This window comes from Penicillium roqueforti, assembly GCF_015533775.1.
Source record: "Penicillium roqueforti strain LCP96 04111 chromosome Unknown scaffold_16, whole genome shotgun sequence".
Taxonomy (NCBI): Eukaryota; Fungi; Ascomycota; class Eurotiomycetes; order Eurotiales; family Aspergillaceae; genus Penicillium; species Penicillium roqueforti.
In genome coordinates this window covers 533,586-559,935 of record NW_024067580.1, presented here as the reverse complement: position 1 = coordinate 559,935, position 26,350 = coordinate 533,586, and the positions used below count along the sequence as shown (strand labels likewise).

Sequence of the window (26,350 nt, the reverse complement as noted above, 5' to 3'; positions counted from 1 at the left end):
CGGTGACGGTTGGCCGGTGAGTTTGCGACCGAATGGAGAGGTACAAGAGAGTGATTACAGTGAGGAAAACGATAGCTATGAATCTGATGAATATTTTCATCGTCCTGAATTTGTTGATCGGCAAGAGTAGGCCCCGAGCCTTATATCCGACCTCGGGAGCTTAATCGGACCTTCCTTCCATATTAGGAAATATCAGCCGCAACCTTGACACCAACCGCGGGGAGTTTCCAGATGGTGACTTTTGACGAATAAGAAGATATCCTGCGGGTCAGTTTGCTTCGTCTTGGATATTCCACCCTTTGTAAGTGATCCCGAGGGCCTTCATACGTCCTCTCCGAGCCTGGGTGTAAATGTATTATTCGGACGAACCGTCTTTTCAATCTCGTTCCTTCACAAAGGGATTCTCAAAGTCTAGGCCCAGAATCCAGACGTACGATACCGTACCCAGACGATGAATCTAAGGCCGGCCGCCATACGCATTCGAGAAGCCCTTCGCTCGTACTATATTGTCCAGTACCACCTCGGCCACTTTTAATCTCGCACCGCTACCTTGGGCGCAACTGATGCCATGCTGAACATCCTTGATACCGAGATTCAGGGCGGACTAAGGTGATTGACCTAGACAATATTCTCAGCAGAAGGAACGAAAACCTGTTATAAAACATGACTAGGAAATCCCACAAAAGTCAACGATCGCAGCCCGTTTTACTGTCGACCTTCGACATCATGGTATTCTTCACGTGTGGGTGCAACAGCATCTGCATCTATATCATGGCTACGACACGGGACATTTCTATCAATCTTGAAAGCAAGCGACCTGAATTCCATTTCCAAAATCGAGTTGTGCGTGTTCGCCTGGATGGCAACATGGGAAAAGCGCACGCAAATTTCAAAGACCATTTACTTCCGAGGCCACAGCCTAGGTTTACGATAAACGTGTTGTTCCAATATGGCAGGGGCAAAGGTATACATATAACTGGGGTGTCATCCCGTAAATAGCATTAAAACTTCACAAAATTTTTGAGGTGCCTATACATGGGACATATCCAAACCGCAACGCCCGGCAAAAGCACTATCTAACATGCACAAATGATCCGAGCTTTATTTCTTCTCGCCCTTCTCGCCCTTCTCAAGCTTGCGTCTCTTGGAGCGGAGCTTGGCGGACTCATCAGCAGTCTTCTTGTTGGAATACATCATCTTCTCAAGCAGCTTGCGCTTCTTCCGACTCATCATCATCTTCTGTCTCTCAAGCTCCTCGTCCTCGCTACGCTTCTTCGCAGCGACCTTCTTGGACTTGGAAGACTTCTTCTTGGCAGCTTCATCAGTGGCGGCGTTGGCGGTGAAAGGCAGACCAGCGGCTTCGGCCTCGAGCTCCTTCTGGTGCCGAGTGCGGGCAGCCTCATCGTCGTCTTCGGACTCGGATGCGGCTTCCTCTTCAAAGCCGCCGAAGTCTTCGACTTCCTCCTCAGACTCCTCCTCGCTCTCGTCGTCAGTGCCGGCGACATCCATGCCTCCATCGACAGACTCTTCCTCGGACTCTTCAGCAGTAGCAGGCTTAGCGTCAGCCGCGGGCTCGTCCTCCATCTCCTCATCGCTATCAGAGGCCTCGGCGGCAATCTCGGCTTCATCCTCCTCCTCCTGATCGGCAAGGGTGGCGCGCGGGTCGTAAGCGCCGCGAGTAGCCTTGACCCAAGGGCTCAAGTGGGGTGGGAGAGTGGCACCGGGTGCGTAGAGATCAGCTCGGAGGAGCTTACCCTCGTTAATGCAGTCCCAGACCCACTGGGGCTGGACGTAGGTACGGCCAGGAATGCGGGTTCCAGGCTGGACCTTCTGGACAGCGTTCTCATCGGCAGCAGGAATGGCGGGAAGAGATCCCTGGGGAAGTTGGGGGCGATCGACGATTTGGTGAGTGATGCGAGGGTCGGTCTCGTCATTAGTGAAAGCTCCATCACCCAGAACGGAGGCCCATCCAACACGCTTGCAGCCGAATGAGCGGAGAATGAACTCGAGAGGGGCTTTAGGCGCTTCACGGGAAATGTAGAACACAAAGGGGGCGAAGAGTGCACCGGCCTCGTTGCCGCTCATCGCAGGTTGGGGGAGGGTGTCAGCTTCAGGAGCAGCGGGCTCGAAGTGGTCGATGGCATCGGTTGCCTCGTCGGTAGTGTCGACCATCTCCTCATCCGTGTTCTGGTCCAAACTGGCCTTCTTAATTACCTTGTCAACCTTGGCTTGGAGTTCCTTGGAAACTTCCTTGTTAGAGTTGCCGTTGCTCTGAGCCTTGCTAGCCTCAATAGCCTTGGGCACCTGACCGACTGTCCGGCCCTCAAGAGTGAAAGCCGCCAACTCGGCACCGTTCTCGTCACTGCGGGTATCGAACTTAGGGGGGTATCTCAATCCAATTGAGGAGTATAGGCGGAAGTTGACGAAGCCCAGCAGGGTGGTGTAAAACTCGACAAAAGTAGCCATGATACGGTAATCGACGTCGCCATTGACACGCTGAACGAAACGGTATGGCACAAGCCACATAATGTCTTGGCCCTGGATCGTAGCCTGGTAGTAGATGCCCTTAATAGAAAGGAAGGATCTGCGCAGAGAATTTGTCATGATCAGGTAGTGCTGGAACTCATGGCAAAGGCGCTGACAGAGCGCAACGGTCTTAGAAGGAACATGGTCGGTGGAGGGAAGGGTAGCAAAGAGGAAGAGAAGAGACAGAGCGTCATCAAGATCACGGAGAGCATCGATAAAGGTCGGGTAGCGCTCTTTAATGACATGGTCCAAGGTGAGCTTCGGAGCGTTATTCTTCTCTAAGCGGGAGGCATCGCTGACTTCTCCACGGCCGAGAGAGCGAGCAATCTTCTTCGCAAGTGCCTTCTGGTCACGGAACTTGTTGAGCAGCGGCTCATGTAGCAGATACTGGATGTCCTTGGTGTAATAGAAGGTGGTGTTGGGCGTAGAGGTCTTAGAGGCCTTCTTCTTACTACGGGGCTCGCGAGGGTAGATACCTGATATCGGAATTCATGTTAGTCTTGCGATTCAGATGAAAGACCGATAGAAGAGGCAATTACCCTTGAAGATGCATAGTCGGCGAAAATCTGGCAAAGAGATCTGAAGTTTGCGCACGGCCTGAGTTCTGGTAATGTAGTTCTTGGCTGCGCCAGAGGTACCTGCAAGGACGGTCAGTAGATTCAATTGAAATTGCCGGTTCATTTCAACATACCCTTCTTCTTAACTTTGCCCATGATGAAAAGTGGTTGTCAAAAGATCTAAACGGGCTGCTGATAAGAAGAAGAAAATTTCTCGATAACTTTTTTTTCTTACCGCAACAAAGTGGCCCGTGCCCGAAGGCGGAGAGCGTTGGCTCCATGGGGACCAGCTGGAATCAACAACCAAACCCTCACCCCGTCATGGCTGTAGACCGACGGAAGATTGCTGTATTTGGCGCAGCTTTCGTGCTGCGTCTGCTTCTTACATGTCTTTTTCCTTCATTGCCTGATTTGTTAACGGGGAGAGTCGAAGTCTCAACACCTGTTAATAGCTTCAAACGCCGTACGTGTCTCCGATTATTGACTCCGCATTCTGTAAACTAATTGCATGTAGTGCAAGAAGGCCTTTTCTTGTACACAAGAAATGTGTCGCCTTATGATGGTGGCGTCTTCCACCAGGTTCGTGGAACTAGATCCCTGCGACTCCGTTCCTTGAATTGACAATTTGATGATCTAGGCACCGCTCCTGTTACCTCTGTTTGCCCTACTCCCGGATGCGAAGAGCTGGCCCTTGCCAACAGCAATTTTCTACTTCCTTGTCGACCTCATGAACGCGTACGCATTGATGACTATATCTGCGTCGGGCCAGTCAGTCAAATCGAGACTACACTCAGCAGTCCGAAAACATGTTCGATGGGATGGAGTGTCCGTTGCAGCATGGTATAAATCTCTGGCTTCCCCATCATATGTATATCTACATGCTTACGACGGATAGGTTCTTGTTCAATCCCCTTACTATTGCGACATGTTTAGCGCGGTCAACCAGCGTATTTACGACATCCGGAATCCTCTTCGCCATCTCCAATGCAGTCGGCGGAAATAGCATCAATGCGATGCTAGCCCTTGGATTTGCTTCATACCTGTCTCTGTACCCGGCGCTGCTATTTATCCCGTTGGTCTTGCTATGCTATGACCGGCGGTTGGAGGGACCTAGCCCACCCAGTGCTGGATCGTTCATTATCCAACATGCTATCCTACTGCTAGCCAGTGTGGCAGGCCTGCTTGGCCTATCCTGTCTGATCACCGGCAACTTTTGGGAGTTTATCTCGGCAACATATGGTTTCCATCTTTTGGTTCCAGACTTGACTCCGAACGTGGGGCTGTGGTGGTACTTTTTTATTGAGATGTTCGACTCATTTCGAGAGTTCTTCCTCGGCGTTTTCTGGCTTCATTTGGCCAGCTATGTCGGGGGTCTCACTGCTCGCTTCCGAAGTCAGCCATTATTCGTGATTACCTCGCTATTGGGTGTCTTCGCCGTGTTCAAGCCATACCCTAGCATCTCAGATGCATCACTGTTCTTCGCATTGCTACCATTATATCGCCACCTTTTCCCATGTGAGTATTTCCAATAATTGAGCATATCTCAGGATCAACTTGACTAATTTGGTACAGTGATGCGTTATACCTTCTTTGCGGGCTCGGCAATCTTGTACTCCAGTCTTCTCGGTCCGGCTTTCTACCACCTTTGGATCTACGCAGGATCCGGAAATGCCAATTTCTTCTACGCCATCACTCTAGTCTGGAGTTTGGGCCTCTCCATCCTCCTGGCCGACACCATCTTTGCCGCTCTCAGAGACGAGTGGGAGCAAGAACACCCAGAGCAAGTGGGCACAGAGGTGCGACAGGTGTAGTGTATGCACGCCACTATCCTCATATCCACTATTAGCATTCAAACCCTTAACAAAGAGATATCCAGCTATTATAATTTCAAAATTTTCGACAAGATCAAATAGTCAACATCCTTTATAGTCCCGTTGCGCAACTTGCGCGGTCGGGGCGAATACTCATCAACCTCATAACCAAGCCGCTCATAGAACCGCCGAGCAATTTCATTCGACTTGAAAACCGTCAGCATAGACTTCTCCAAGCCGACAGCACCAGCGATCGCCTCCATCCGACCAATAAGCAACCTCCCGACGCCCCGTCCCCGGGCCGTCGGCGACAAGTGAATCTCGTAGCAGTAAACAACCTCTTTTCCGTCCTCGTATGTGACCATAAATGATAAAAAGCCAAGCACGTTCCCAGAAACAGTATCAGGCGATGAAATAGATTCCTCGCGTTCCTTCGGGGGTGGAGACGGAGCATTGTTGTCGGCAATATCCCGCTGCTTCTCTCTCGGAACTCGCCCACTAGGATCACTATTATCATTCGGCGCGTCCCGCAAAATCAAATACTTCATATCTGGCAACTTCATCTCCTTCCGCTTCTTGGTACGTGACCAGCCTGCGTTCGACGCCATGTAGGCTTGACTTGAGGTTTGCTCGATCAGATCCAGACATGCTTCCAGATCAGCCGCGGGGATAGTTGCCGCAGAGTAGACATCCATGAGCGACATGGGGATCATATCCTGCTGTGGCTGATCTTGAGATGGATGTAGTTGATCAATCGCATCATTTTCAGCTGAATCTCCTACTTGCGTCGGTGGAGTCACGTATTGGGCGACGAAGTCGCTAATAGATAATGCGTTGGTCTGTTCAACCAGTGGGACTAAGGGATTATTAGCACGCGTCGCCATTTGGTTAAAGCAAATCAATAAAACATGTTTTGAGGATGAAATATGCTTGTGACAGTGGTGTATTTACTCACTTTTGCTGGACACGCGTCGGGTTGTGGTTCGCGGTGTTTTGGCTTTAAATTTCTCGACTCGGCCTTCTTTCACGGACGGCATAGTTCAAAAATATGTCAGAGGAAGATAGTCTCTTAATTCAGCTTGTATGACAGGGTTTTGCGTTTCATAGTTGAAGGATGTTCTGGTGAGGGGCCGGGACCCCGGACTTTTGACGGGAAGTTATATGCCCGATTTGAGTTGTCATACATATAGTTATCCCCTTCTTGTCCTTCATCCTATATTTTTACCTTCTTCATCCCTGGAGAACAATCCTCATTTCTTGCTATCCTTCCGTCTTTGAATATCAAATCCTTTTAGTCTCATTCTCTTTGCTCTTCTCCCTGGATACGCCTATGCCACCATGTTCGCCGGATTAAACCACCTACATGGAATCCCAGTGCATCTAACAAGGCCATTATGCTGTGAGAAGATCACCTGTTTATTAGCGGATATATGATCCGCAGCAGCCGAGTCACCGAATTACATATTTCCCTACTCAACCTTGTGATTTGATATATATCCCAAGGTTCGAAAGGTAATATCTCCTATCAATTAATAATTCACATCATAAAACCTGTATAGGAGCTCTTGGCTACCAATAAACATGAAGCAGATATCCACCTTCTTAATAATCCTTTCGTCATAAGGTCACTGAAATCGGACGGATGCATCTGCCGATACGTCAAATACGTCAGAGGGCTTCAATATAAACCCCCAACCCCCATACTCATTTTGTCATACGTAGTATACTTTTTTGAATATATTGATACATTTTAGTACAATGCCTTCTTCCACTATGAAACAATGGATTGTTGAAGATGACAAACATGACTTCGACGGTCTTGTTTGCAAGGATGTTCCTGTTCCCAAACCCGGTGAAAATGAAGTCTTGGTGAAGCTCCAAGCTGCGTCGCTGAACTATCGCGACCTAACCATTCCAAAGGTATGGCCTTTGCACGAGAAAGCCAATATTTTATACTTTGACTGAATTGTTTGCGCAACACCATTACTTTGCCATAACCGGCCTCTAACTTCTCTCCCACAGGGCCTCTATCCATTTCCTCTCAATTTGCCTGTAGTGCCGGGATCTGATGGCGCCGGCGAAGTTATCGAAGTGGGATCCAAAGTCGTTGAATTCAAAAAGGGCGACCGAGTTGCGACTCTCTTCAATCAGGGCCACCAATACGGCGACATTGACATACACGCAGCGAATACTGGACTAGGTGGTGTGATCGACGGTACCCTGCGTGAATATGGCGTATTCAATGAACTGGGTCTTGTCAAGGCGCCAAAAAATCTCGATGTCCGCGAAGCTAGCACCCTCCCGTGCGCAGCGCTCACCAGCTGGAATGCACTATATGGCCTGAAGCCTCTGAGGCCGGGCCAGACCGTTCTGGTTCAAGGAACTGGTGGTGTCAGTATGTTTAGCTTGCAGGTTAGTACCAAACTCATCTGCTCTCCTTCATAATAGACTTGGCTAATGCTGCTTGTTTTATAGTTCGCCAAAGTTGCTGGTGCGACAGTCATCGCGACAACCTCTTCTCCCCAGAAGGCCGAGAGGCTCAAGAAGCTTGGGGCTGATCATGTCATCAATTATAAGACTGAGCCTAACTGGGGCGATGCTGCTCGCAAGCTGACCCCCGACGGAGCTGGCGTGGACCAGATTGTCGAAGTGGGTGGCAGCGGAACGCTTCATGAGAGCTTCAAGTGTATTAAGTACGACGGTGTCATTAGTGTCATTGGGTTCCTTTCAGGCGTAGACCCGAAGAAGCAGCCGGTTGTTTTGGAGGCCTTGACTCACATCTGCACTGTGCGTGGTGTTTATGTTGGTAGCAAAGCTCTCATGAGGGATATGGTCCGAGCCATCGAGGCTAATGATATCCACCCTTTGATGGATGACAAGGTGTTCACCCTTGACCAGACACGGGAAGCCTATGATCATATGGTAAGTTGTTTTTAATTAGGAAGGAGGGATTGAATGCTAACAGATCGAAATTCAGTGGACCCAGAAGCACTTTGGAAAGTTGACTATCAAGATCAACTAAGAAGTGGAATGAAAAGAGGCTAGGGAGCAGCGTTAATATAACATAAGTCTTGCTGGCATCCGTTGTGACAACTTTCTAATGTTGGAAAGTGCGAGAGACAAGGAAAAGGAAGCTACTACTGATGACTCAACAGCGGGTGGCCCAGTGGTAACATGCTTTGCGTGTACTACGAGGGAAGTGCCTAAGATCTTCCACTACCTGGACTGTTCCGGTTCGACTCTTGTCGTTCTCTCATTTACCTTTTTTTTTTTATGCTCATTCATCCTGTTTATAAATCTCAAATAAACAATGAAGTTTTTATTAGTGGAGAACATACAATACTTAGAACTATCCTAGTGTCTTTGCAGTTTTCAAGAAGGCAGTCAACTTAAAAACTGGTAGTAATTCGAAAATAGTATGTTGATGTCCGAGATGAGGTGAGGCTCATTCTGGTTGGACAGCGGTAGCTTCCCCGCCACTTCCGTCCCCTGCAGGAGTTAAAACCAACCACCTGCTTCTTTTCCTCTGTTACACTCAAGCATACAAGTTTTCTATAGTCTCTTGTGAGACATTTCGTAAATAACCTTTTTTTCATACTTATTTCCGCCTCCTGGGCGAGATACCTCATCCAACAACCTACCTATCTTCAATGGAGGTCATTAATAGAGATACCTCAACCCTCCCAATCCAGGGCCCTAGCCAAAGTGCACGACAGCTACAAGCATCATTTGTTTATCCGGCTCAAATGGCCATGTTTGCACGTGTCACATCCTATCCTCCGCTGGGACAAATCACTTGTCTCCAAACGGCGAAGAAGGCATCGCGATTGGAAGAAGATGCGGTGAGTCCCCCAAATATGGTCATATCTGATATTGCCAGACTTTCTGAAATGATTGAGGGTGTAATGCAAAGGAATACTAAAATTGTCAACAGCTACGTTTCACGGTCACTATCGAGTCCAGCGGCTCATTCCCCGAACAATCATGGGAAGCACAGATCTGGCATAACATCACTGGCCCCGAATGGGAACATCTGCCATTGCAAAGATGTAACACAGATCATGCTGATCTTTTGTCCGGAAACGATGAAGAGTACAACTATCATCGCTATGTATTCTCAGAAGAGATAATCCTACCAGCCCCAGGAGGTCATGCACAGTTCACAGTCCGGTTCCGAACCAGCCCAGACACAGAATGGCAGTGGGCTAATCAAAGACACCCGGTGGGCGACGGTGAAATTCTATATAGTGCACGCTACTCTGATCTTGACAACGCTGTGTCCACTGGTGTCGCTGCACGAGCTCCCAAAGAGCAACTAGAAAAGTACATCGATAATCTTCATGGTGACTTGCGGATTGAGTCTCGACCCAGTGAAGCTCCTGGATCGATCCTCTGGGCTCTTTCTGGAGATACAGATGCTGTTCGAAATGGATCTTCAACCATCAAACAACTTGCACTTGGGACCGCTTCGTCGGTGGTGAGGTACTTCTCACTAGTACGTGTGGGGAGCGCATGGCTTGGCCCTAGACATGGCAAAGATAAATTTCGACTTACTGAAGATGCGATATTTTGCTCTTTCCTGCGTGATGATGGCGTGAATCTTGTTCTACTGGCCGTTTCTGGAGTCAACGATGTTTTGACCGTGTTTCAGTCAGGTGGGAACGGTGAAGTCGTGATCTCCGCAAAAAGTGACGATTTAGAAGCATCTGAATTCCATGTGCTTGTTAGCGCAGCGGAAAACTTTGAAGTTGCCATGTCTGCAGTGGTTTATGAGGCACGGAAAGTCGTCAGGCCATTTGCTGATACGAGTAATCTGGATTTGGACGATTCGGTCCCACTATCTCCCCCTGGTGATGATATGGTCATTGTTGAGAAAGACCCGAGTGCACAGTGGCTTTCTGAGTGGTTCGACGGTCTCACATATTGTACCTGGAATGGGCTTGGACAGGACCTCACCGAAGAGAAGATCTTGCATGCCTTAGACTCGTTGAAGGCGAATGGGATCAACATCGTCAATCTTATTATCGATGATGGCTGGCAGACAACCGACAATGAAGGGCAGTCTCAGTTCAAGCAAGGCTGGAAGCAGTTCGAAGCACACCCGAAAGGATTTCCGGAAGGATTGAAGCATACTGTGGGAGCTATTCGTCGATCACATCCCGATATCGACCATATCGCGGTCTGGCATGCCTTGCTGGGTTATTGGGGAGGTATCTCACCAGATGGGGATCTAGCCCAAAAATTCAAAACAAAGCAAGTGAAGATCAAAGACGCAGCTGCCAATGGGTCATTCACGGAGAGCCCTCTAGATGGCACAATCGTTGCCATTGATCCCGATGATATCAACCGATTCTACGATGAGTTCTATGACTACCTTACGTCTGTTGGTATAGACTCGGTCAAGACAGATGCACAATTCTTCCTTGACCTCCTTGATGACCCAGCGGACCGCCGAAGATTCTTGACTTCTTATCAAGATGCATGGTCTATCGCATCACTTAAGCACTTGAGCACTCGGTCAATCTCATGCGGGTCAATGACCCCTCAAATAATCTTCCATTCACAAATGCCCACCAACAAGCCCACTATTCCATTGCGAAACTCCGACGACTTCTTTCCAGATGTTGTTGCCTCTCACCCATGGCATGTGTTTTGTAATGCTCATAATGCATTACTCACCCGATATTTGAACGTATTGCCGGATTGGGATATGTTCCAAACAAGTCACCTATACGCGTCATTCCACGCTGCAGCTCGATGTGTATCCGGAGGGCCAATTTATATCACCGATGAGCCGGGTAAACATGACCTGGCCCTACTCAATCAGATAACTGCACCTACTGTCAAAGGAATCACGGTGATCTTGCGTCCTAGTGTCATTGGACGCACGATAGACATATACAACGACTACGACGAAGGACGTGTTCTGCGCGTTGGAAGCTATACCGGCTGGGCCAAGACTGGAAGTGGAATCTTAGGCGTTTTCAATATTCAATCTGCCGAGGCCTCGATCATAGTCCCATTGATGGATTTCCCAGGAATTCACGAGGACTCCGAAGGCCAGTATATTGTGCGTGCACACAGCAGCGGTAGGATATCGCATCGCATGCGGCCGTTGAGCCGGGAATCTCTGGTATCAGTTGTTCTGGGGCCAAAGGGCTGGGAGATCCTCACTGCTTACCCGACTCAGTCGTTCATGCTGACGGGCAGCCATGACGGCAACTCTTCTGGTGACCGTCTGACACACGTGGCTGTGCTCGGTCTTTTGGGAAAGATGACTGGTGTAGCGGCTATAGTGACTTCAGATATATCTGTTGTTGAGAATGGTCGTTTACGAGTTGACATCAGCTTAAAAGCGCTGGGCACTCTGGGGATCTATTTCTCGGATCTTCAAGACAGGAGCATTGCACGAAACTTCATGGTCATGATTTTGGGACGACCAGTTCCACAGAATACGGTATGGAAACAAGGTGGAGAGAATGCTAATGTCCTGGCAATCGATATATTGGCGGCATGGAAATCGATGAAATTGGACAGTGGATGGAGTAACGAGGCATTCGTGCAGGTTTTTGTGAGTTGACGTAGCACTTGAAGCCAGTCGTCTTTAAAGACTTTACCATTTTGTTTGCTAGATGGAGAGAGTATTATTCCAACATGGCATCTTTCTCTACAATCACGGATCTGAATCCCAGTCCATGTACTTCTCTGGCCCTAAGCCCTAAATATAGCCCAAATTAGGAAATCAATCAACATATCAGAGATAAGGGCCGCATCATTAATGTTCCGCACGTATCGAAAGAATCTCGGACATCTGGAGCTGGCCCTGGAGGTGTTGATCGTGTGCAGACTCGAGTCCATTGTGAGCCGTTTTATTAATATCCTCATTCTCACACCGGTCCAATGCGACTACAGTCGGCATCGCTCGGCCCAGCGCCATACCGCAGCCTTCTCACACCCCGTCGGATCCCGTGCGGAGCGCGCAGTTTTGCCGCAACAACAGCGATTCTGCCGCGCGGTGACAGCAATCGGCCAGTATTGTCCACCTTGCAGTCCGGGACATGCTTTCAACAGCAGAGATGGATTACACAAAAGTATATCCAGCGTATGAAAGACGGGGAGCAGGAATGGGCCGGCTTCGCGGAGGAGATCAAAGCCGGGAAGAGGAAGAACTTCGCGCAACACTTGGAAGAGCGAGGATTGATCCATGATGTTGTCGGGTATGTGCACACTAGGATATAATGAAGTTGCTGGCATTTGCTGCCGGAAATGTTTTGAATGGCTCGCTAATCGTTTCCTTTCGATTACAGTGAACGGGACTTGTTGCACAAGGTCTTCACAGAGAAGCGGGTTGGAATATATGTTGGAGTCGACCCGACTGCCCCCTCAATGCACGTTGGACACATGCTTCCTTTCATGGTTCTGGCCTGGGGATATGTCTGGGGATTACCTGTGACATTTCTAGTAAGTTGCCTACTTCACGCCAAATTGAATGCACCAACCTAATACTCCATAGCTCGGCGGTGCTACTTCTAGAGTCGGCGACCCCAGCGGGCGCCTCAAAGGCCGAGATGCTGTCCATTCCTCAATCCGGAAAGCAAACATGGCTAGCATGCATATGCAGTTGAAGAAGTTGGGCTCGAGCATTGAGCACTACGGCAGGAGACACGGACACGAGAAGAACCCAATGTGGAAGCGGGCGTTGACAAATAACAACACTTGGTGGAACTCGATGCCCTTCCTTGAAGTGTTGCGAGACCTTGGCGCTTTCATGCGACTTGGTCCCATGCTCGGCAGAGATACGTGAGTTTTGGCAGGTCCGACAGTGCTGTTGACGCGGGTTTACTGAACTTTTCTACTAGTGTCAAGACGCGATTGAACCAAGGAGATGGCATGTCATTTGCTGAGTTTTCCTATCCTATTCTCCAGGCATGGGATTGGTGGACGCTGTTCCAACAGGGCACTCAAATCCAAGTCGGAGGTGCCGACCAATATGGAAATATTCTGTTCGGTATGGAGGCTGTCAAGTCTATCAGCCGAAACACTGCCGACGAACAACTCCGCAATCCATTAGAATCAGAATTAGATCGCCCGATCGGTTTCACTACGCCGCTTCTGACAACCCCGTCCGGCGAGAAGCTCGGCAAGTCTGCTGGAAACGCCGTTTGGCTCGATAAGGACCTGACTTCTACATTCGAACTTTACCAGTACTTTGTGCGCACGCCTGACGATGTTGTCGAGCAATATCTCAAGATGTTCACTTTCGTACCCTTGCCTGAAATCGCTACCATCATGGAGGAGCAGAACAAGGACCCATCTCAGCGCGTTGCGCAGCACAAGCTCGCGCATGAGTTTGTCGAGCTTATCCATGGTAAGGTCGAAGCTGATGCCGTGGCTCTCCAACATCGCCAGCTATTCCGTCCCCGATCCTCAACCGCAGAGCCCACTCCTCTTCCCAAGTCATCCTCTCCTCAATCTGGTCATCCGCAATCCCCCACCGCTGGCTTCTCGACTCCTCAGTCCGGAAATCCATATGCCCCCCAAACAAATTGGGCCAACATGGGAGATTTCAAGGTCACACTGCCCGAATCGCTGGTTTTCAACCAGCCGTTCAATAAAATTCTATGGTCAGCCGGCCTTGTTTCATCCAAGAGCGAGGGCCACCGAGTCATCGTCAACAATGGCGCCAAAGTCGGCAGCCGTCCTGGTGATAGTGGCCCCATGTCAGACCAATTATCCTTCACACCTATCCGGCCGTGGGACGCAGAGAAAACAAAGGAGTTTGTCTTGAACGGCAACCTTCTAATGTTAAAGTTGGGCAAGTGGAAGCTCAAGGCTGTTCACATTGTGCCCGATGAAGAATATCGTGCGCAAGGTCTCACGGCTCCTGGATGGGAGACTGAATCTGAGTAGATTGAGCCGACAGAGCCGACCAAGTCGGACTAAGGCGAATCTCCACTAAATCTGTAATGCTACAATATTCAATCTGTACAATAGTATAAATATTATCAAGCCATCTTCATAAAGACAAATAAGACTTCGCAAGTGCTCATAACAGGTGGAGAAAAGACAAGGTCACGGGTGTCGATCAATGGATAGGTCGAGTCTCGAAGTGCTTTACGCGTCGACGCGATCCGCGCCTTATCTCCACCCGTCCCCAATTCCCTCACAACTCCCCTGATTACTATGTTGAGTTGAGAGTGTATTTTCATTTGATCTCAATTGCTTTGATCTCATAAGAAAAATATGGCCAAACCATCGGCCTCATCTCCGTCCGCTGCGTCGCCATCCCCCGCGCTCAAGCGCACAACTCCCAGCACCCAGAACATGCGAACCCAGAAGTCAATTCTTGGTTTCTTCCAAAAGTCCTCACCAGCGACCCCCTCGAATAGTCGAACGCGAGAACCGGCATCTTCCCCCGCGCAGAGAGCTTCCGAGAAGCGGAGTGAGGGCGCTGTCAAGCCCACACCGAAGGAACAAAAGCGAAGCTTCTCAAGCTTTGCGCAGGATCTGAGTCCCGTCCCAAGCAGCGACCTTCCAGTCCCAGAGGACGAACAGGAAAATGGTAGTTCTTTAAAGGTATATTGATTCGGACTCTGCTGCTTGTTTATTCCTTTAATCTGACCGAACTTTTCCCTTCCTAGACGACCAAAGAGGCACAACAGGAGTCCACTATGTCACCTTCGCGTCGGGTACGTGTGGCATCTGATTGCTCAATTGATGTATCTTGTTAACCCATCTGTCTAGGGGAAAAAGCAGGTCAGCTACAAGGAGTCTGACTCTGAGGGCGAGGATGACGACGAGGTCATCTTCCGTCCTAAACGCAAGGACCGCGTCTCCGGCCGTGCGACCAAGAGAAGACGAACCGAGCCGGAAAGCGAAGATGAGTTCAACGAGGCAGGAGATGGAGGATACTCGGATGATGGTATGGTATTCTTTTGCTGGTTGGGTTTGCTGGTACACGACTGACTAGGATATAGAATTGGACGATTTCATCGTTGCAGATGATTCTGATGAAGAGACGGTTACATCTTCAAACAAGAGGAAAAGACCATCCACACAATCGGCACGGAAGCCTACCTCTAAATCTTCCTCCGTCCCTGCTCCTCCTCCACCCGATGATGACCTCGACCTTGATGTCCCAGAGGGAGAAGGTTCAGCTGGAACCGCGATGCGATGGGCGTTTGATCCGGAGAATACAGAACCTCGGAAAGAACGAGCTGCTGTAGCGTCTACCAAGACAGCATCTAGCGCGAAAAAGGAAAAGGCCCACATCAAGGAGCCTGAGCAGCGCTATTCATGGCTTGCTAATCTCAAGGACATCGACGGCAACCCTAAGGGCCACCCTGACTACGACCCGCGAACTGTCTATATCCCTCCGCTCGCATGGTCTAGATTTTCCCCTTTCGAGAAACAATACTGGGAGATCAAGCAGAAATTCTGGGATACTGTCGTTTTCTTCAAGAAGGGCAAGTTCTATGAACTCTATGAGAACGATGCCACTATTGGTCACCAACTTTTTGATCTCAAGCTCACGGACAGAGTGAACATGCGCATGGTTGGTGTTCCCGAGATGAGTTTAGATCACTGGGCGAACCAATTCGTGGCCAAGGGCTTCAAGATTGCCCGTGTGGACCAATCTGAATCCGCGCTGGGTAAAGAAATGCGAGAGAGAGAGGGCAAGAAGCCCACCAAAGAAGACAAGATCATCAAACGCGAGCTTGCCTGTGTTCTTACTGCGGGTACACTGGTCGAGGGTTCCATGCTTCAAGATGATATGTCCACATACTGTGTTGCGATTAAGGAGGCCATTGTGGACGAGCATCCCGCGTTCGGTATCGCGTTTGTCGATACTGCTACCGGTCAATTCTTCTTGTCTGAGTTTGTGGACGATGTTGACATGACCAAGTTCGAAACCTTTGTCGCGCAGACCCGCCCTCGGGAGTTGCTACTGGAGAAATCTTGCGTTTCACAAAAGGCCATGCGCATTCTGAAAAATAACACTGGACCCACCACTATCTGGAATTTCATGAAACCTGGTAAGGAGTTCTGGGAATCTGATATCACTGTTCGGGAGCTTGAGGCAAGCGAGTATTTCGTCTCTGTGGACGACGATAATCTCACTGCCTGGCCCGAGACCCTGCGTCAAGCTCGCGAGAAGGAATTACTGATGTCTGCATTCGGTGCTCTGGTTCAATATCTGCGAATGCTGAAGATTGAGCGAGACTTGATCACCATTGGCAACTTCACGTGGTACGATCCCATCAAGAAGGCTACAAGTCTTGTACTAGACGGCCAGACCCTGATCAACATGGAGATCTTCGCCAATTCCTTCGATGGCGGGTCTGAGGGCACTCTCTTCCAGTTGCTCAACCGATGCATTACGCCCTTCGGCAAACGCATGTTCAAGCAATGGGTATGCCACCCATTGATTGATTCAAAGAAAATCAACGCAAGATTAGATGCAGTTGATTCACTCAACTCCGATCCCAGTACCCGGGATCAGTTCTCCTCCCAATTAACAAAGATGCCGGATCTCGAACGACTGATCTCCCGTATCCACGCTGGCAACTGCAAGGCTCAAGACTTTGTACGTGTCCTAGAAGGATTCGAACAAATCGATTACATCATGGGTCTCCTTAAGGAAAGTGACACGGGCTCAGGCGAAAGCATTATCGGTCAATTGACAACAGCGATGCCCGATCTTGCCTCTCTGCTGGGATACTGGAAGACCGCATTCGATCGTCCAAAGGCAAAAGAGAATGGGATTCTTGTTCCGGAGTCTGGTGTCGAAGAAGACTTCGATAACTCCCAGGAGATCATTGAGCAACTCCACCGGGACCTCGACGCCATGCTGAAGCAAGCTCGCCGAGATTTGGGGTCCTCTGCTATATGCTACCGGGATAACGGCAAGGAAATTTACCAACTCGAAGTTCCCATCAAAGTGAAGAATATTCCCAAGAATTGGAACCAGATGTCTGCGACCAAGCAGGTCAAGCGATACTACTTTCCCGAGCTCCGAAGCCTCATTCGCAAATTGCAAGAGGCCCAAGAAACCCACAGTCAAATCGTCAAGGAGGTCGCTGGGCGGTTCCATGCCCGGTTCGATGAGCATTACAGCACATGGCTGGCTGCTGTTAGAATTGTATCGCAGCTCGATTGCCTCATCAGTTTAGCTAAGGCTTCCGGGGCCATCGGTCATCCTAGTTGCCGACCAGTGTTTGTGGACGACGAACGAAGTGTCCTCGAGTTTGAAGAGCTCCGTCACCCTTGTCTTCTTTCCTCTGTTGAGGACTTTATTCCCAACGACATCCAGCTCGGCGGCAAACATGCTAGCATTGACTTGCTGACCGGTGCTAATGCTGCCGGAAAGTCTACTGTTCTCCGAATGGTGTGTCCACCTCGGTTCTCCCTTTATTTTAATGATGTTGCTAACAAGTATAGACCTGTGTTGCTGTCATTATGGCCCAGATCGGTTGCTACCTTCCCTGCCAGTCAGCCCGACTGACCCCAGTCGATCGAATCATGTCTCGACTTGGTGCGAACGACAACATCTTCGCTGCCCAGTCAACATTCTTTGTTGAGTTGTCCGAAACAAAGAAGATTCTCTCCGAGGCTACTCCGCGCTCACTCGTCATTCTTGATGAACTTGGCCGCGGAACTAGCTCTTATGACGGTGTTGCCGTGGCTCAGGCCGTACTTCATCACATCGCTACCCATATTGGAGCTTTGGGCTTCTTTGCCACCCACTACCACTCGCTTGCTGCCGAGTTCGAAAATCATCCCGAAATTGCACCCAAGCGTATGGCCATTCATGTCGACGATGTCGAGCGCCGTGTGGCTTTCCTGTACAAGCTTGAGAATGGTGTCGCAGAAGGCAGTTTCGGTATGCACTGTGCATCTATGTGTGGGATTCCGAGCAAAATTATTGAACGTGCGGAGACTGCTGCCAAGCAGTGGGAACACACTAGCCGGCTCAAAGAGAGCCTGGAGCGCCGTAAGGGTGGTGGCTTCGTGGGTCTGGGCTGGTGGAGTGATGTGGCCTGGGCACTGCGCGAGTCTGTCACAGAGGAAGACTCAAATGCAGGCGATGTCTCTGATCGCGGCTTGGATGTCTTGATGAAGGCAATCGAGGCGCTTTAGTGATTGAGATACTTATTCGGTGGTGCTTCGTTCTTTATTGCGTCCATCTTCATAATTTGGGTCTATGATATTTGTGTCTATCTTTCACTTTAACTGGCCGTTCGTGTCGTTTGTCGTTTTTTATGTTGGTTCAGAGGGCGTCACTGGACCTCTTCGGTTATCTTGTTTCCCGTGAATGTGAATATCTATCCCATAGCAAAGTATGTTTTTACTTCAAATCCATTATCTAGAATGTCACACCATGTCTGAACACATTACCGGTAGCCATATCATATTATTGTGCAATGAGTTCTCATTGCCAGGCAAACATATGCCACAGCCATTCTCATGGGACAGGACAAACTAGATGCATTTAAGACGCCTTCTGCCGGGTAATTTTGGTCAAATCACAGATCCTAGGCAAATTTATGTGAGAACACCCTTCTCAAGACCCCAATCAAGACCCTTGAGAGAGACTGCGTCTCAGACATAGGCACATTTCATGACTCAGTCAATAGGCTCGGGCTTGATTTTGATATCAGCATCGGCCTCAACCTTGCTATTCTCTGATTCAGCTTCAGCCTTCACGGGGCTGTCGGTGCTCATGCCCTCTCCGGATTCAGTCTCGATCTTGATCTCAAGTTCGGGTTCGGGTTCAGGTTCGGGTGATTCAACAACTTTGTCACGGCGCTTTTTGACTCTAGCTGGCGCTTTTTCCTTCACATTGGAGTCATTCTCATTGCCTATAAGGTCCAACTGATCCTCAAACATCTTCGCCAGCTTGCGTTTGGCGGATGGAAATCGACTCGCTGCCGAGTTTCTCTTCATGCTGGTCAGCTTTCCGAGCTTGTCGGTGTCAAGCTAAATTACAGGAACAGTCAGTTTGAGTCATGACTGAAGGCAGTATTAAGAGCGTGCATACTTTTCCAGACGTGCATAGAACACTGGCCATAACCAGCTTCATTTCACCGGCTGTGAGATTACCCCAGTCCCCGGACTTCTTTTTGGGGGATGGCGTGGTCGACATTTTCTCAGTGGGTGACATATGTATGGGCTCTTTGTCTGCTTGATGAGATAGGGATTTATTGTGCTCTGCAAAGGCACTGAAGATAGGTTGTTGTGAGATATTGATGCTATGGAAAACGATCTGTTGTGTAGTGAAGAGGATAAAGAAGCAACGCTTACTTGTACTTTATTTGTGGAAATCGGGAATTTGTGATATTAGACTCGAAGGTCACAGCCTATATTATAACGGACTTTTGTACTTATTTCAATTATGGATTTCGAATTATGTATAAGTTGGATTCATCTTGAACAACACATGTCAGCTCCCTGGAACCTCAAGACTAGCTGACTGTTGCAAAGTTGGCTATTCATTCCTTCCTAATTCTCGGTATCCTCGACATGTGCAGCCTCCACAGCCTCATCAGGGTTATCCTCATCGATTCGTTCATGTTCCTCGGCTTTCTTCGTAGCCCCGGATATCACCGTCTCCTCCCATTTCTCGAGGGTGCGCCGGCCCTTAGTGTGGACAGTTCTGACGGAGGAAGGCGTAACCTTGCTAAGCGCCCCGAGCTTCTTCCGATCAATCTGTCATGAAGATTCTTAAGCTTAAGTACTCACGGAGTAACACACTTTCTCACATACCTTGGGCTTTTGCATGCACAGATATCCCATTAGGAAATGTTCCATCTAGCCTTGGGTGAGGCCTAGGGCTTTCACCAGGTTGGAGGTCTTCTCTTGCTTTTGGGTGAAAGACATGATGACTATGTGACGTGGGACAGTAATAGAAGTTGAAACGATTGTAAAGGCAAGCTTTGTGTAAAAAGCAAGTGATCATTGAAGATAAACTCTCAAGGTGACCTGAGAAGTCAGTATATAAATAGGGTCGCAAGACTGAGGGATCCCACTTCGGAAGAGACATTGCATTCATCGAAGTAATAAAATAAACCGAAGGGATGAGCTTCTCGAGTGACCTCTTCATCCAATTTGATATCGAGTTTCCCGGACTGGAGATGGGAAATATAAAAATGGACATGTATAGATTGAACTGCTAGATACCATATCCTTCTAGCGAACTTTAATATACACCAATCCGGCATGATCTCAGTTACTCTAGAATCAATCAACTGTTTATAAAGAACCGATAGCTGCTCCCTGAAAGAAGAGACATTTATGGGTTGGGCTCTGGGTCGCCAGTTGACTGCAGGCGCCACAAATAAAATCCCCGGTTATTGGCATGTATGAATATGGCATACGTATACGTAGCTAGAATAGCAAATACAATATTCATTGTGTTTTATTTGAATGCTTTATCACTGCCTTGAGACTAAACCCCAATAGACACTTTTTTTTTTGTTTTTCTTTAAAGAGCATTCACAGTTCCCTCATCACATACTCCTCCGAACCACCTCCTAGCAATCTGGTAGAAAAAACGCTTCGCAAATCTGATACCTTGTGCTTTCGGAGTTGCTGAGCATAGAATTAATCCTGGTGCTGTTCATCCTCCTGCGCCTCCTCCTCGTAGGTATCATCTTCTTTGGCAAGTAGAGACTCAGGAAGGTGCTGGTTCACTACCAGATCACGCGCGGCCTTGTCGTTGTTGTCGATCTTGTCGCTTGCCTCCTCATCTTGCTCGGTCTGCTCAGTGGTGGCGGCAGATGCGGATGGCTCAGTGGCAGGCTCAGTGACGGTGGCCCCGTGGAAAGTACCTCCAGCGACATCAGCAGCGGACTTTGCAGTGGTAGGACTAAGCTCGGGCTTGGCGGAAACCTGGTCTGCACTCTCCTCGGTCTTGGTAGCGGCCTTGTCACCCTTGGAGGTCTTGGTCGCCTTGGTCGCCTTGGGGGACTTCACAGTCTTTGAAGTCTTGGTCGCCTTGGGGGACAAAAGAACCTTTGGAGTACGAGGCGCCTTCGCGGTGGACTTTCCTCGCTTGGAGGGAGTCTCCTCGGGCGACAGGTCGGCCGTGGCACCGTTGGCATTGGCATCAGCATTGCTATTGCCGTACATCTTGTCTAGCTTGCGCTTGGCATTGCGAAAGAGCGTCTGAGCAGAAGACGCCTTGATGCCAGCGTTCAAAGCAAGCTTCTCGTAGTCGATCTTTGTGGTCCACTGTATTAGCAAGCACATTCCAATGAGGGAACCTAGGATTAATGGCATACCTTGTCATTCTTCAGGCAGACATTGGCCAAGACCAGGAGCTTGGTCTCAGTGGCGGAAATACCGGTGAAGAGCTTCTCCTTCGGGGCAGCCGGGGAAGACATCTTGAATTAGCCGGGTTAGATTGTATGTAAGTTTGGTAGTCAAGGTCGAGCGTCGAGACGGATTTGAACTTGAAGTAACGGGTGTACAACGGAAGAAGGAAGTTGTATGGGCGAGTGGAGGTGGTGAGGAAGAGAAGGAGAAACCGCGTCGACGTGAATAGGGAAAACCAAGATTTGATAGATGTGAATCGTGCTTGAAAACGTTAAGTGAAACCGTTAACGCGGAGGTGGATGAAGAAAGAGAACATCAGCCGAGTTGGAAATGACGGATATTTAACGTCCGGACGTTCAATCACGAGCTACTGTAAGAGGCAATATGTTTGCTTTGAGAACCTTTGGTTCAGAGTTGCTTAAGATGAGAGCTAGATGAGGGTTGAGGCATATCGACACTATATGAACGGACGAATTTTCCCCTAAAGAAGGGCAAATGACTTCTTTCGTTAACGCGTGACTGAGACTTCATATGGATAGTTTCTATATGACAAAGATCCAAAACCTTAGGGTAAATGGATGTCGTGAAATAAGTCTGGCGTGTCTAATTGTCAATTGATATCCAACCAAACGTCTTCGATTAGAGTGACTGAAACTTAGCTCCGTCGATCAACCAACTGAGAGAAATGGGCATCTGACCATTAATATCGGCAGCCATCAAGTGGCGGGTATATATTCGATCAACGAGGCTGCGACTTGGCTTTCTGAATTTGCTCGTAGATTCCATTCCACAATTCTGGGTAGAAAGCCGATGTTTGTCTCCCGGGTTTGCTGTGAGTTCCAGTATAGAACTGGGTCGGAGCTCTGCCCTGCCACCATCGTTGCGGCGACGGATTCAGATTCTGGAATGTGACGGGCCGCAAGGTCTCTTTAAATGGAACGAGGTCTCCTATTCGAACAGCTGTTTGCCGAGGAATGGTGTTGAATCGCATGCTGGTGAGATACAGCACGGCCGTCGGAGGCAGGTCTTTTGCATACTGGACGGCAGCTTCACGGGACTTCCTCGCAAAGGCCGGCAACGCCAGATGGATGAAATTTACATATGGCGCCGCAGTATAGGAGACAAATATCATCGGGAGGGCACCAGCGGCAATCACTGAGGTAAAATCAGCATAGACGCTCAGGCGATGTGGATGTTCAATTAGCTTACCCGCAGGTGTGCTATACCAGGGGTAATCGTCAGCCACGGAGCATGCTGGTGCAACGAGTAGACACGCTGCACCAAATAGGAGTACCGTGGTGATTCGTAGCGTCCCCAGAAAGATAGCTCTACCCGTTCCTCCGTAGTACACTAAGATACGTTCAGGTGGTCCTGTAACTATAGCTCAGCACACGCACGTCTAACAACTGGCCGGGAGGGTTCACGGTACCTGTCCTGGTGGTTGTCTTTGGCGGTGTGAGCGTCCTTGTTACTGGAGAACGCGTAGCTGGGACGGTTTCCTTCGACTTGGGTAATGGCGAAAGATGCTTCTGCGATGGCCGAGGGATCTGTGACTTGAACCGAACCCAGACGTTCCTCCGAAGACTGCGCTGGGCACACTCTGGTAGAGTTGTGCGTAATTGAGGGTGAAGTAAAATTTGAAGTCGCATTGTGTCTATGTGTTGTAGTTGGCTTGGAATTTAGACATTGACATTGATCGATCTCCCAATAAATCGGGGCCGGCAAAAAGGTGACCGCCTTAGCTTCCGCTCCGTCTGGATTGCTAGATGAGCTGACCCCTGCCAGGTCTTTGACACATTCTCCTTTGATCTCATACCTTATGATATTGTTGATTATCTGGCTGGACTAGGCTTGAGATTTATCCGATCATTGCTTTGATGCAGGTCATGAGCAGTTAGCGCGAGCTTTCCTTCAACGCCATGTCTCCGGCTTATCGCATCCCGCCTGGCAATGTGTCACTTTGGCTAGGGCTTTTTGTCATGCTTCTAGCGTGTGTGGAAGCATACGAGAAAATATCGGATAAGACGCTGACCGAGCTCCTACGCCCCAACAACGACTTCGATATTCACAATGGCGCTCTGCTCTCACCTATACTAAGGACCCGCGTCCCTGGCACCCCCGGCTCCACCGCGGTGCTCAATCACTTCGCCGACTTTTTTCGAACCACATTGCCCAAATGGACTATTGAGATCCAGAACTCTACAGCTAAAACGCCACTATCAAAGGGGAAGGAGGTGCCCTTCCGAAACTTCATCGCTACTCGCGATCCTCCTTGGGCCTCGGTTGGTGACGTTGGCCGGCTCACTCTTGTCGCCCATTATGACAGCAAAATAGAACCGAAAGGCTTCATCGGGGGGATCGACAGTGCTGCGCCATGTGCGATGATTATGCATGCCATGCGCAGCATTGAAGCCGCGCTGGAGAAGAAATGGTCCGCGTTGAAGGAGCAGGGACTATATAACTACCTCGAAGAGGAGCGGGGCCTTCAGGTTATATTCTTAGATGGCGAAGAAGCCTTTCAAGAATGGACTTCTACCGATTCTCTCTACGGAGCTCGTGCCTTGGCTACACATTGGGATGACCAAGTCTATCCCGCGATGTCGGAATTCAAGGGTCCTCTGTCATCTATATCTCTTTTTGTCCTTTTGGATCTGCTGGGCTCGAAATCCCCGACAATTCAATCTTGGTATGAGACCACTCACTGGGCCTATCAAAGCTTGGGCGACCTTGAAAAGCGGTTCAAGACATTGAAGCAGTTCAAGTCTGTCTCGGCTGATCCGTGGTTCGTCGATACCGAGAAGGATGGGCACACGCTCTCACCTATGGGTGGCATCCAGGATGATCACATTCCTTTCCTCGCAAAGGGAGTTGAGATCCTCCATCTTATCGACTATGCCCCCTTCAAGGGATTCCCTCCTGTTTGGCATACAATCGACGATGACGGTGAGCATTTAGATTTGGATACCGTCGAGGACTGGAGCATGCTAGTTACTGGCTTCGTTGCTGAGTGGATGGAGTTGGAAGGGTACTTTGGCCATCCATCGGCCCCTAGTCCGCGCAGTGACGACGAATCGGCCAAGTTGGAAGCGCTTCGCATGGACAGAAAGACTGAGTTGTAAGCCATTCTTCCGTTTACTCACCCCTCTGTGTTTTCGGTTCCCTGTCTAGTCTTTTCCCTCTGTTATATACCCAATGCATTTATTCACAGATCAATGGCATCTATTCTCACTTGAACCGAATTTGTACATATCTTATGGTATTATTTCCTTTGCTAATCAAACCTCTGATGCAGCTCCTGAGATCTCCGGACTTCCATACTTTCTTTTCTTGCACCGTTATGCACCGATTACGACTTTATTCCCCCGAGAACACGCCAAAGTTCGACAAAGCTAATGGATAATTAATTTTCTATAATCTCTATATCCCATTCCCTTTAAATGAGGTTGCCCAGCATGTATCCACCCATGGTGATCAAACCCCAAGTTGGTTGCAGGATTGTCCGCAAGATTGCGGGGCCTGGGCATACACCTTCCAGTCCCCAGGCTAGTCCAAACGTCGCAGCACCTATAACAAACCGCCAATCTATGTCACTCACCGTGGCCGTCGGGAGTCGCCATTTCTCAGCAAGGGTAGGCTTTGCAACAGGCTTTCCCTTTTCGACCGCTTGGCCTGGTTTCTGAATCAGGAAAATAATCAGGGATGGTCCAATTCCAAATAGAATGACCAGCGCTAGCGACGGATCAAATCGGGATGGGTCAGTCAAGAAGGCAAAGAACCTGAGCACCTTTGCTGGGTCCGCCATTCCAGATATGAAAAGACCCAGACCAAATTCCAACCCTGTCACATAGGAATAGATGACCCTAGATTCCTCCGACCGGCGGGCTTTCCGGGGGACAACGATAAAGTTTGTTATACCCGCCAGCAGCACTGCACCAGCCATGAAGCCTAACTCCGACTCAGATGGATACACTGGAGCATAGCACGGGGTCGTACCACAGGACGGGATGTTGGATCTGCCCTTGACAATGTTCGCCGTGAGCAATGCAGTTGTGAAAAATATGGCGGTTGCAATCAATGAGCGGGGCGAGAGACGCGAAAGGCCACACAGCATGTGTCCGGAGGTACAGCCTTGACCGTTCTGCTTCACTTAGTCAACTTGTTCCTGGTTTTGCAATTATGTCCGATACTCCTCACCTTTGTTCCCCACCCCAATAGGAAGCCCACTCCCAACGTTGCTGCAGCAGAAGCCCAGGAGTGTGGCGACGCGGGATAGTTCGGGATCAGTGATGGTGCCAGCAAGTACACCGGCACAATACTGGATACCAAACCCGCGATGATGGGCACATTGTCACGACTCGGGCTGAAGGCGCACCCGGATAAGAGAGAGGAGATGCCGAAGACGGCGCCGTTGTGTATGAGCAGGCCTGACGAGCCGTGGAATAGTAACAGTGCGCCCAGCGTGGTATGAATTGGGGTGAACATGATGTTGATGCTCTGCGGATTCGTCTTTGTTATCCAGATTTTTTTCCTGATGTCATTGCGGGAAGTGTAATCTGGGGTTTGACGGGGATTTTTATGATAGCTGCAGTATAGGAACGCCCAGGGAATGCAGGGGGGAAAGATCTATAACCGGGGATCTTCTCAAATTCAGTGTTTTCTTAAAAAAAAGCAAAGGAACAAAGGAGTCAAGATAAGCTTTCCATATTCTTCCATGTCAAAAGGGATTTCCGGATCGGGGACCACCCACGTCGCCGTTATAAATATAGTGGTCCCCGAGCATTTTCTTTCGGCATCTCTCGGTATTCACGTAGGCCATTATGAGCTCATTGGTTGACCATCCTATTCGAACATTTACCCTCGATATCATCACCTCAAGCGCTTTCGTATACTAATTCGCCGTGTGACACCAGCCCCTACACACAGTAGCATGACAAGACGACTGGAGTAACAATCTCTAGACGAATGTCTTCAAAGAATCAGGAGACCTCCTGAGTATTATCAATGAATGTGACAATCGTGACATATGTAACAACTGTGGCACCGAAAATGAGACGTCGGAGTGAGCAGCAGACCTCTCGTAAAGCAGTCGCAATCCAGCCCCTTCTATATGTTCCATTGGTCATTATGGAGCTCCTTCCA

At 49.3% G+C, this 26,350-nt stretch overlaps 13 protein-coding genes across 13 annotated transcripts; 6 read left to right on the top strand and 7 right to left on the bottom strand.

Moving 5' to 3' along the window:
* Positions 1-1,101: 1,101 nt before the first annotated feature.
* Positions 1,102-3,239, bottom strand: nop7 (mRNA-binding ribosome synthesis protein NOP7; the record flags this gene model as incomplete). Its single annotated transcript, XM_039074251.1, has 3 exons — positions 1,102-3,002; positions 3,066-3,164; positions 3,218-3,239. The coding sequence occupies 3 exons, from the start codon at positions 3,237-3,239 to the stop codon at positions 1,102-1,104; spliced, it is 2,022 nt and encodes a 673-aa protein (XP_038927866.1).
* Positions 3,240-3,404: 165 nt separating this feature from the next.
* On the top strand, positions 3,405-4,894 carry LCP9604111_6339 (GPI-anchored transamidase subunit GAB1; the record flags this gene model as incomplete). The annotated part of the gene is made up of 5 exons (XM_039074249.1): positions 3,405-3,546; positions 3,598-3,662; positions 3,721-3,923; positions 3,979-4,598; positions 4,656-4,894. 5 exons carry the CDS (start codon positions 3,405-3,407, stop codon positions 4,892-4,894), a joined length of 1,269 nt encoding a protein of 422 aa, XP_038927865.1.
* Positions 4,895-4,962: 68 nt separating this feature from the next.
* On the bottom strand, positions 4,963-5,931 carry LCP9604111_6338 (N-terminal L-serine N(alpha)-acetyltransferase NAT4; the record flags this gene model as incomplete). Its single annotated transcript, XM_039074248.1, has 2 exons — positions 4,963-5,750; positions 5,850-5,931. The coding sequence occupies 2 exons, from the start codon at positions 5,929-5,931 to the stop codon at positions 4,963-4,965; spliced, it is 870 nt and encodes a 289-aa protein (XP_038927864.1).
* A 721-nt stretch (positions 5,932-6,652) lies between these two features.
* On the top strand, positions 6,653-7,916 carry LCP9604111_6337 (zinc-dependent alcohol dehydrogenase family protein; the record flags this gene model as incomplete). The annotated part of the gene is made up of 4 exons (XM_039074247.1): positions 6,653-6,814; positions 6,917-7,306; positions 7,370-7,816; positions 7,872-7,916. 4 exons carry the CDS (start codon positions 6,653-6,655, stop codon positions 7,914-7,916), a joined length of 1,044 nt encoding a protein of 347 aa, XP_038927863.1.
* Positions 7,917-8,544: 628 nt separating this feature from the next.
* Positions 8,545-11,474, top strand: LCP9604111_6336 (putative raffinose synthase protein Sip1; the record flags this gene model as incomplete). The annotated part of the gene is made up of 2 exons (XM_039074246.1): positions 8,545-8,736; positions 8,829-11,474. 2 exons carry the CDS (start codon positions 8,545-8,547, stop codon positions 11,472-11,474), a joined length of 2,838 nt encoding a protein of 945 aa, XP_038927862.1.
* A 320-nt stretch (positions 11,475-11,794) lies between these two features.
* On the top strand, positions 11,795-13,804 carry LCP9604111_6335 (tyrosine--tRNA ligase MSY1; the record flags this gene model as incomplete). Its single annotated transcript, XM_039074245.1, has 4 exons — positions 11,795-12,111; positions 12,202-12,355; positions 12,408-12,694; positions 12,754-13,804. 4 exons carry the CDS (start codon positions 11,795-11,797, stop codon positions 13,802-13,804), a joined length of 1,809 nt encoding a protein of 602 aa, XP_038927861.1.
* Positions 13,805-14,137: 333 nt separating this feature from the next.
* On the top strand, positions 14,138-18,034 carry LCP9604111_6334 (mismatch repair ATPase MSH6; the record flags this gene model as incomplete). The annotated part of the gene is made up of 5 exons (XM_039074244.1): positions 14,138-14,470; positions 14,536-14,583; positions 14,639-14,816; positions 14,872-17,282; positions 17,336-18,034. The coding sequence occupies 5 exons, from the start codon at positions 14,138-14,140 to the stop codon at positions 18,032-18,034; spliced, it is 3,669 nt and encodes a 1,222-aa protein (XP_038927860.1).
* Positions 18,035-18,520: 486 nt separating this feature from the next.
* Positions 18,521-19,040, bottom strand: LCP9604111_6333 (uncharacterized protein; the record flags this gene model as incomplete). The annotated part of the gene is made up of 2 exons (XM_039074243.1): positions 18,521-18,874; positions 18,936-19,040. The coding sequence occupies 2 exons, from the start codon at positions 19,038-19,040 to the stop codon at positions 18,521-18,523; spliced, it is 459 nt and encodes a 152-aa protein (XP_038927859.1).
* Positions 19,041-19,396: 356 nt separating this feature from the next.
* LCP9604111_6332 (uncharacterized protein) lies at positions 19,397-19,690 on the bottom strand (the record flags this gene model as incomplete). The annotated part of the gene is made up of 2 exons (XM_039074242.1): positions 19,397-19,603; positions 19,661-19,690. 2 exons carry the CDS (start codon positions 19,688-19,690, stop codon positions 19,397-19,399), a joined length of 237 nt encoding a protein of 78 aa, XP_038927858.1.
* An 807-nt stretch (positions 19,691-20,497) lies between these two features.
* On the bottom strand, positions 20,498-21,279 carry LCP9604111_6331 (putative histone h1.3.; the record flags this gene model as incomplete). Its single annotated transcript, XM_039074241.1, has 2 exons — positions 20,498-21,115; positions 21,178-21,279. The coding sequence occupies 2 exons, from the start codon at positions 21,277-21,279 to the stop codon at positions 20,498-20,500; spliced, it is 720 nt and encodes a 239-aa protein (XP_038927857.1).
* A 671-nt stretch (positions 21,280-21,950) lies between these two features.
* LCP9604111_6330 (uncharacterized protein) lies at positions 21,951-22,860 on the bottom strand (the record flags this gene model as incomplete). The annotated part of the gene is made up of 3 exons (XM_039074240.1): positions 21,951-22,366; positions 22,421-22,582; positions 22,641-22,860. 3 exons carry the CDS (start codon positions 22,858-22,860, stop codon positions 21,951-21,953), a joined length of 798 nt encoding a protein of 265 aa, XP_038927856.1.
* Positions 22,861-23,130: 270 nt separating this feature from the next.
* LCP9604111_6329 (glutaminyl-peptide cyclotransferase family protein) lies at positions 23,131-24,510 on the top strand (the record flags this gene model as incomplete). The annotated part of the gene is made up of 2 exons (XM_039074238.1): positions 23,131-24,326; positions 24,504-24,510. The coding sequence occupies 2 exons, from the start codon at positions 23,131-23,133 to the stop codon at positions 24,508-24,510; spliced, it is 1,203 nt and encodes a 400-aa protein (XP_038927855.1).
* Positions 24,511-24,644: 134 nt separating this feature from the next.
* On the bottom strand, positions 24,645-25,693 carry LCP9604111_6328 (YeeE/YedE family protein; the record flags this gene model as incomplete). Its single annotated transcript, XM_039074237.1, has 2 exons — positions 24,645-25,349; positions 25,406-25,693. The coding sequence occupies 2 exons, from the start codon at positions 25,691-25,693 to the stop codon at positions 24,645-24,647; spliced, it is 993 nt and encodes a 330-aa protein (XP_038927854.1).
* Between the last annotated feature and the right edge of the window lie 657 nt (positions 25,694-26,350).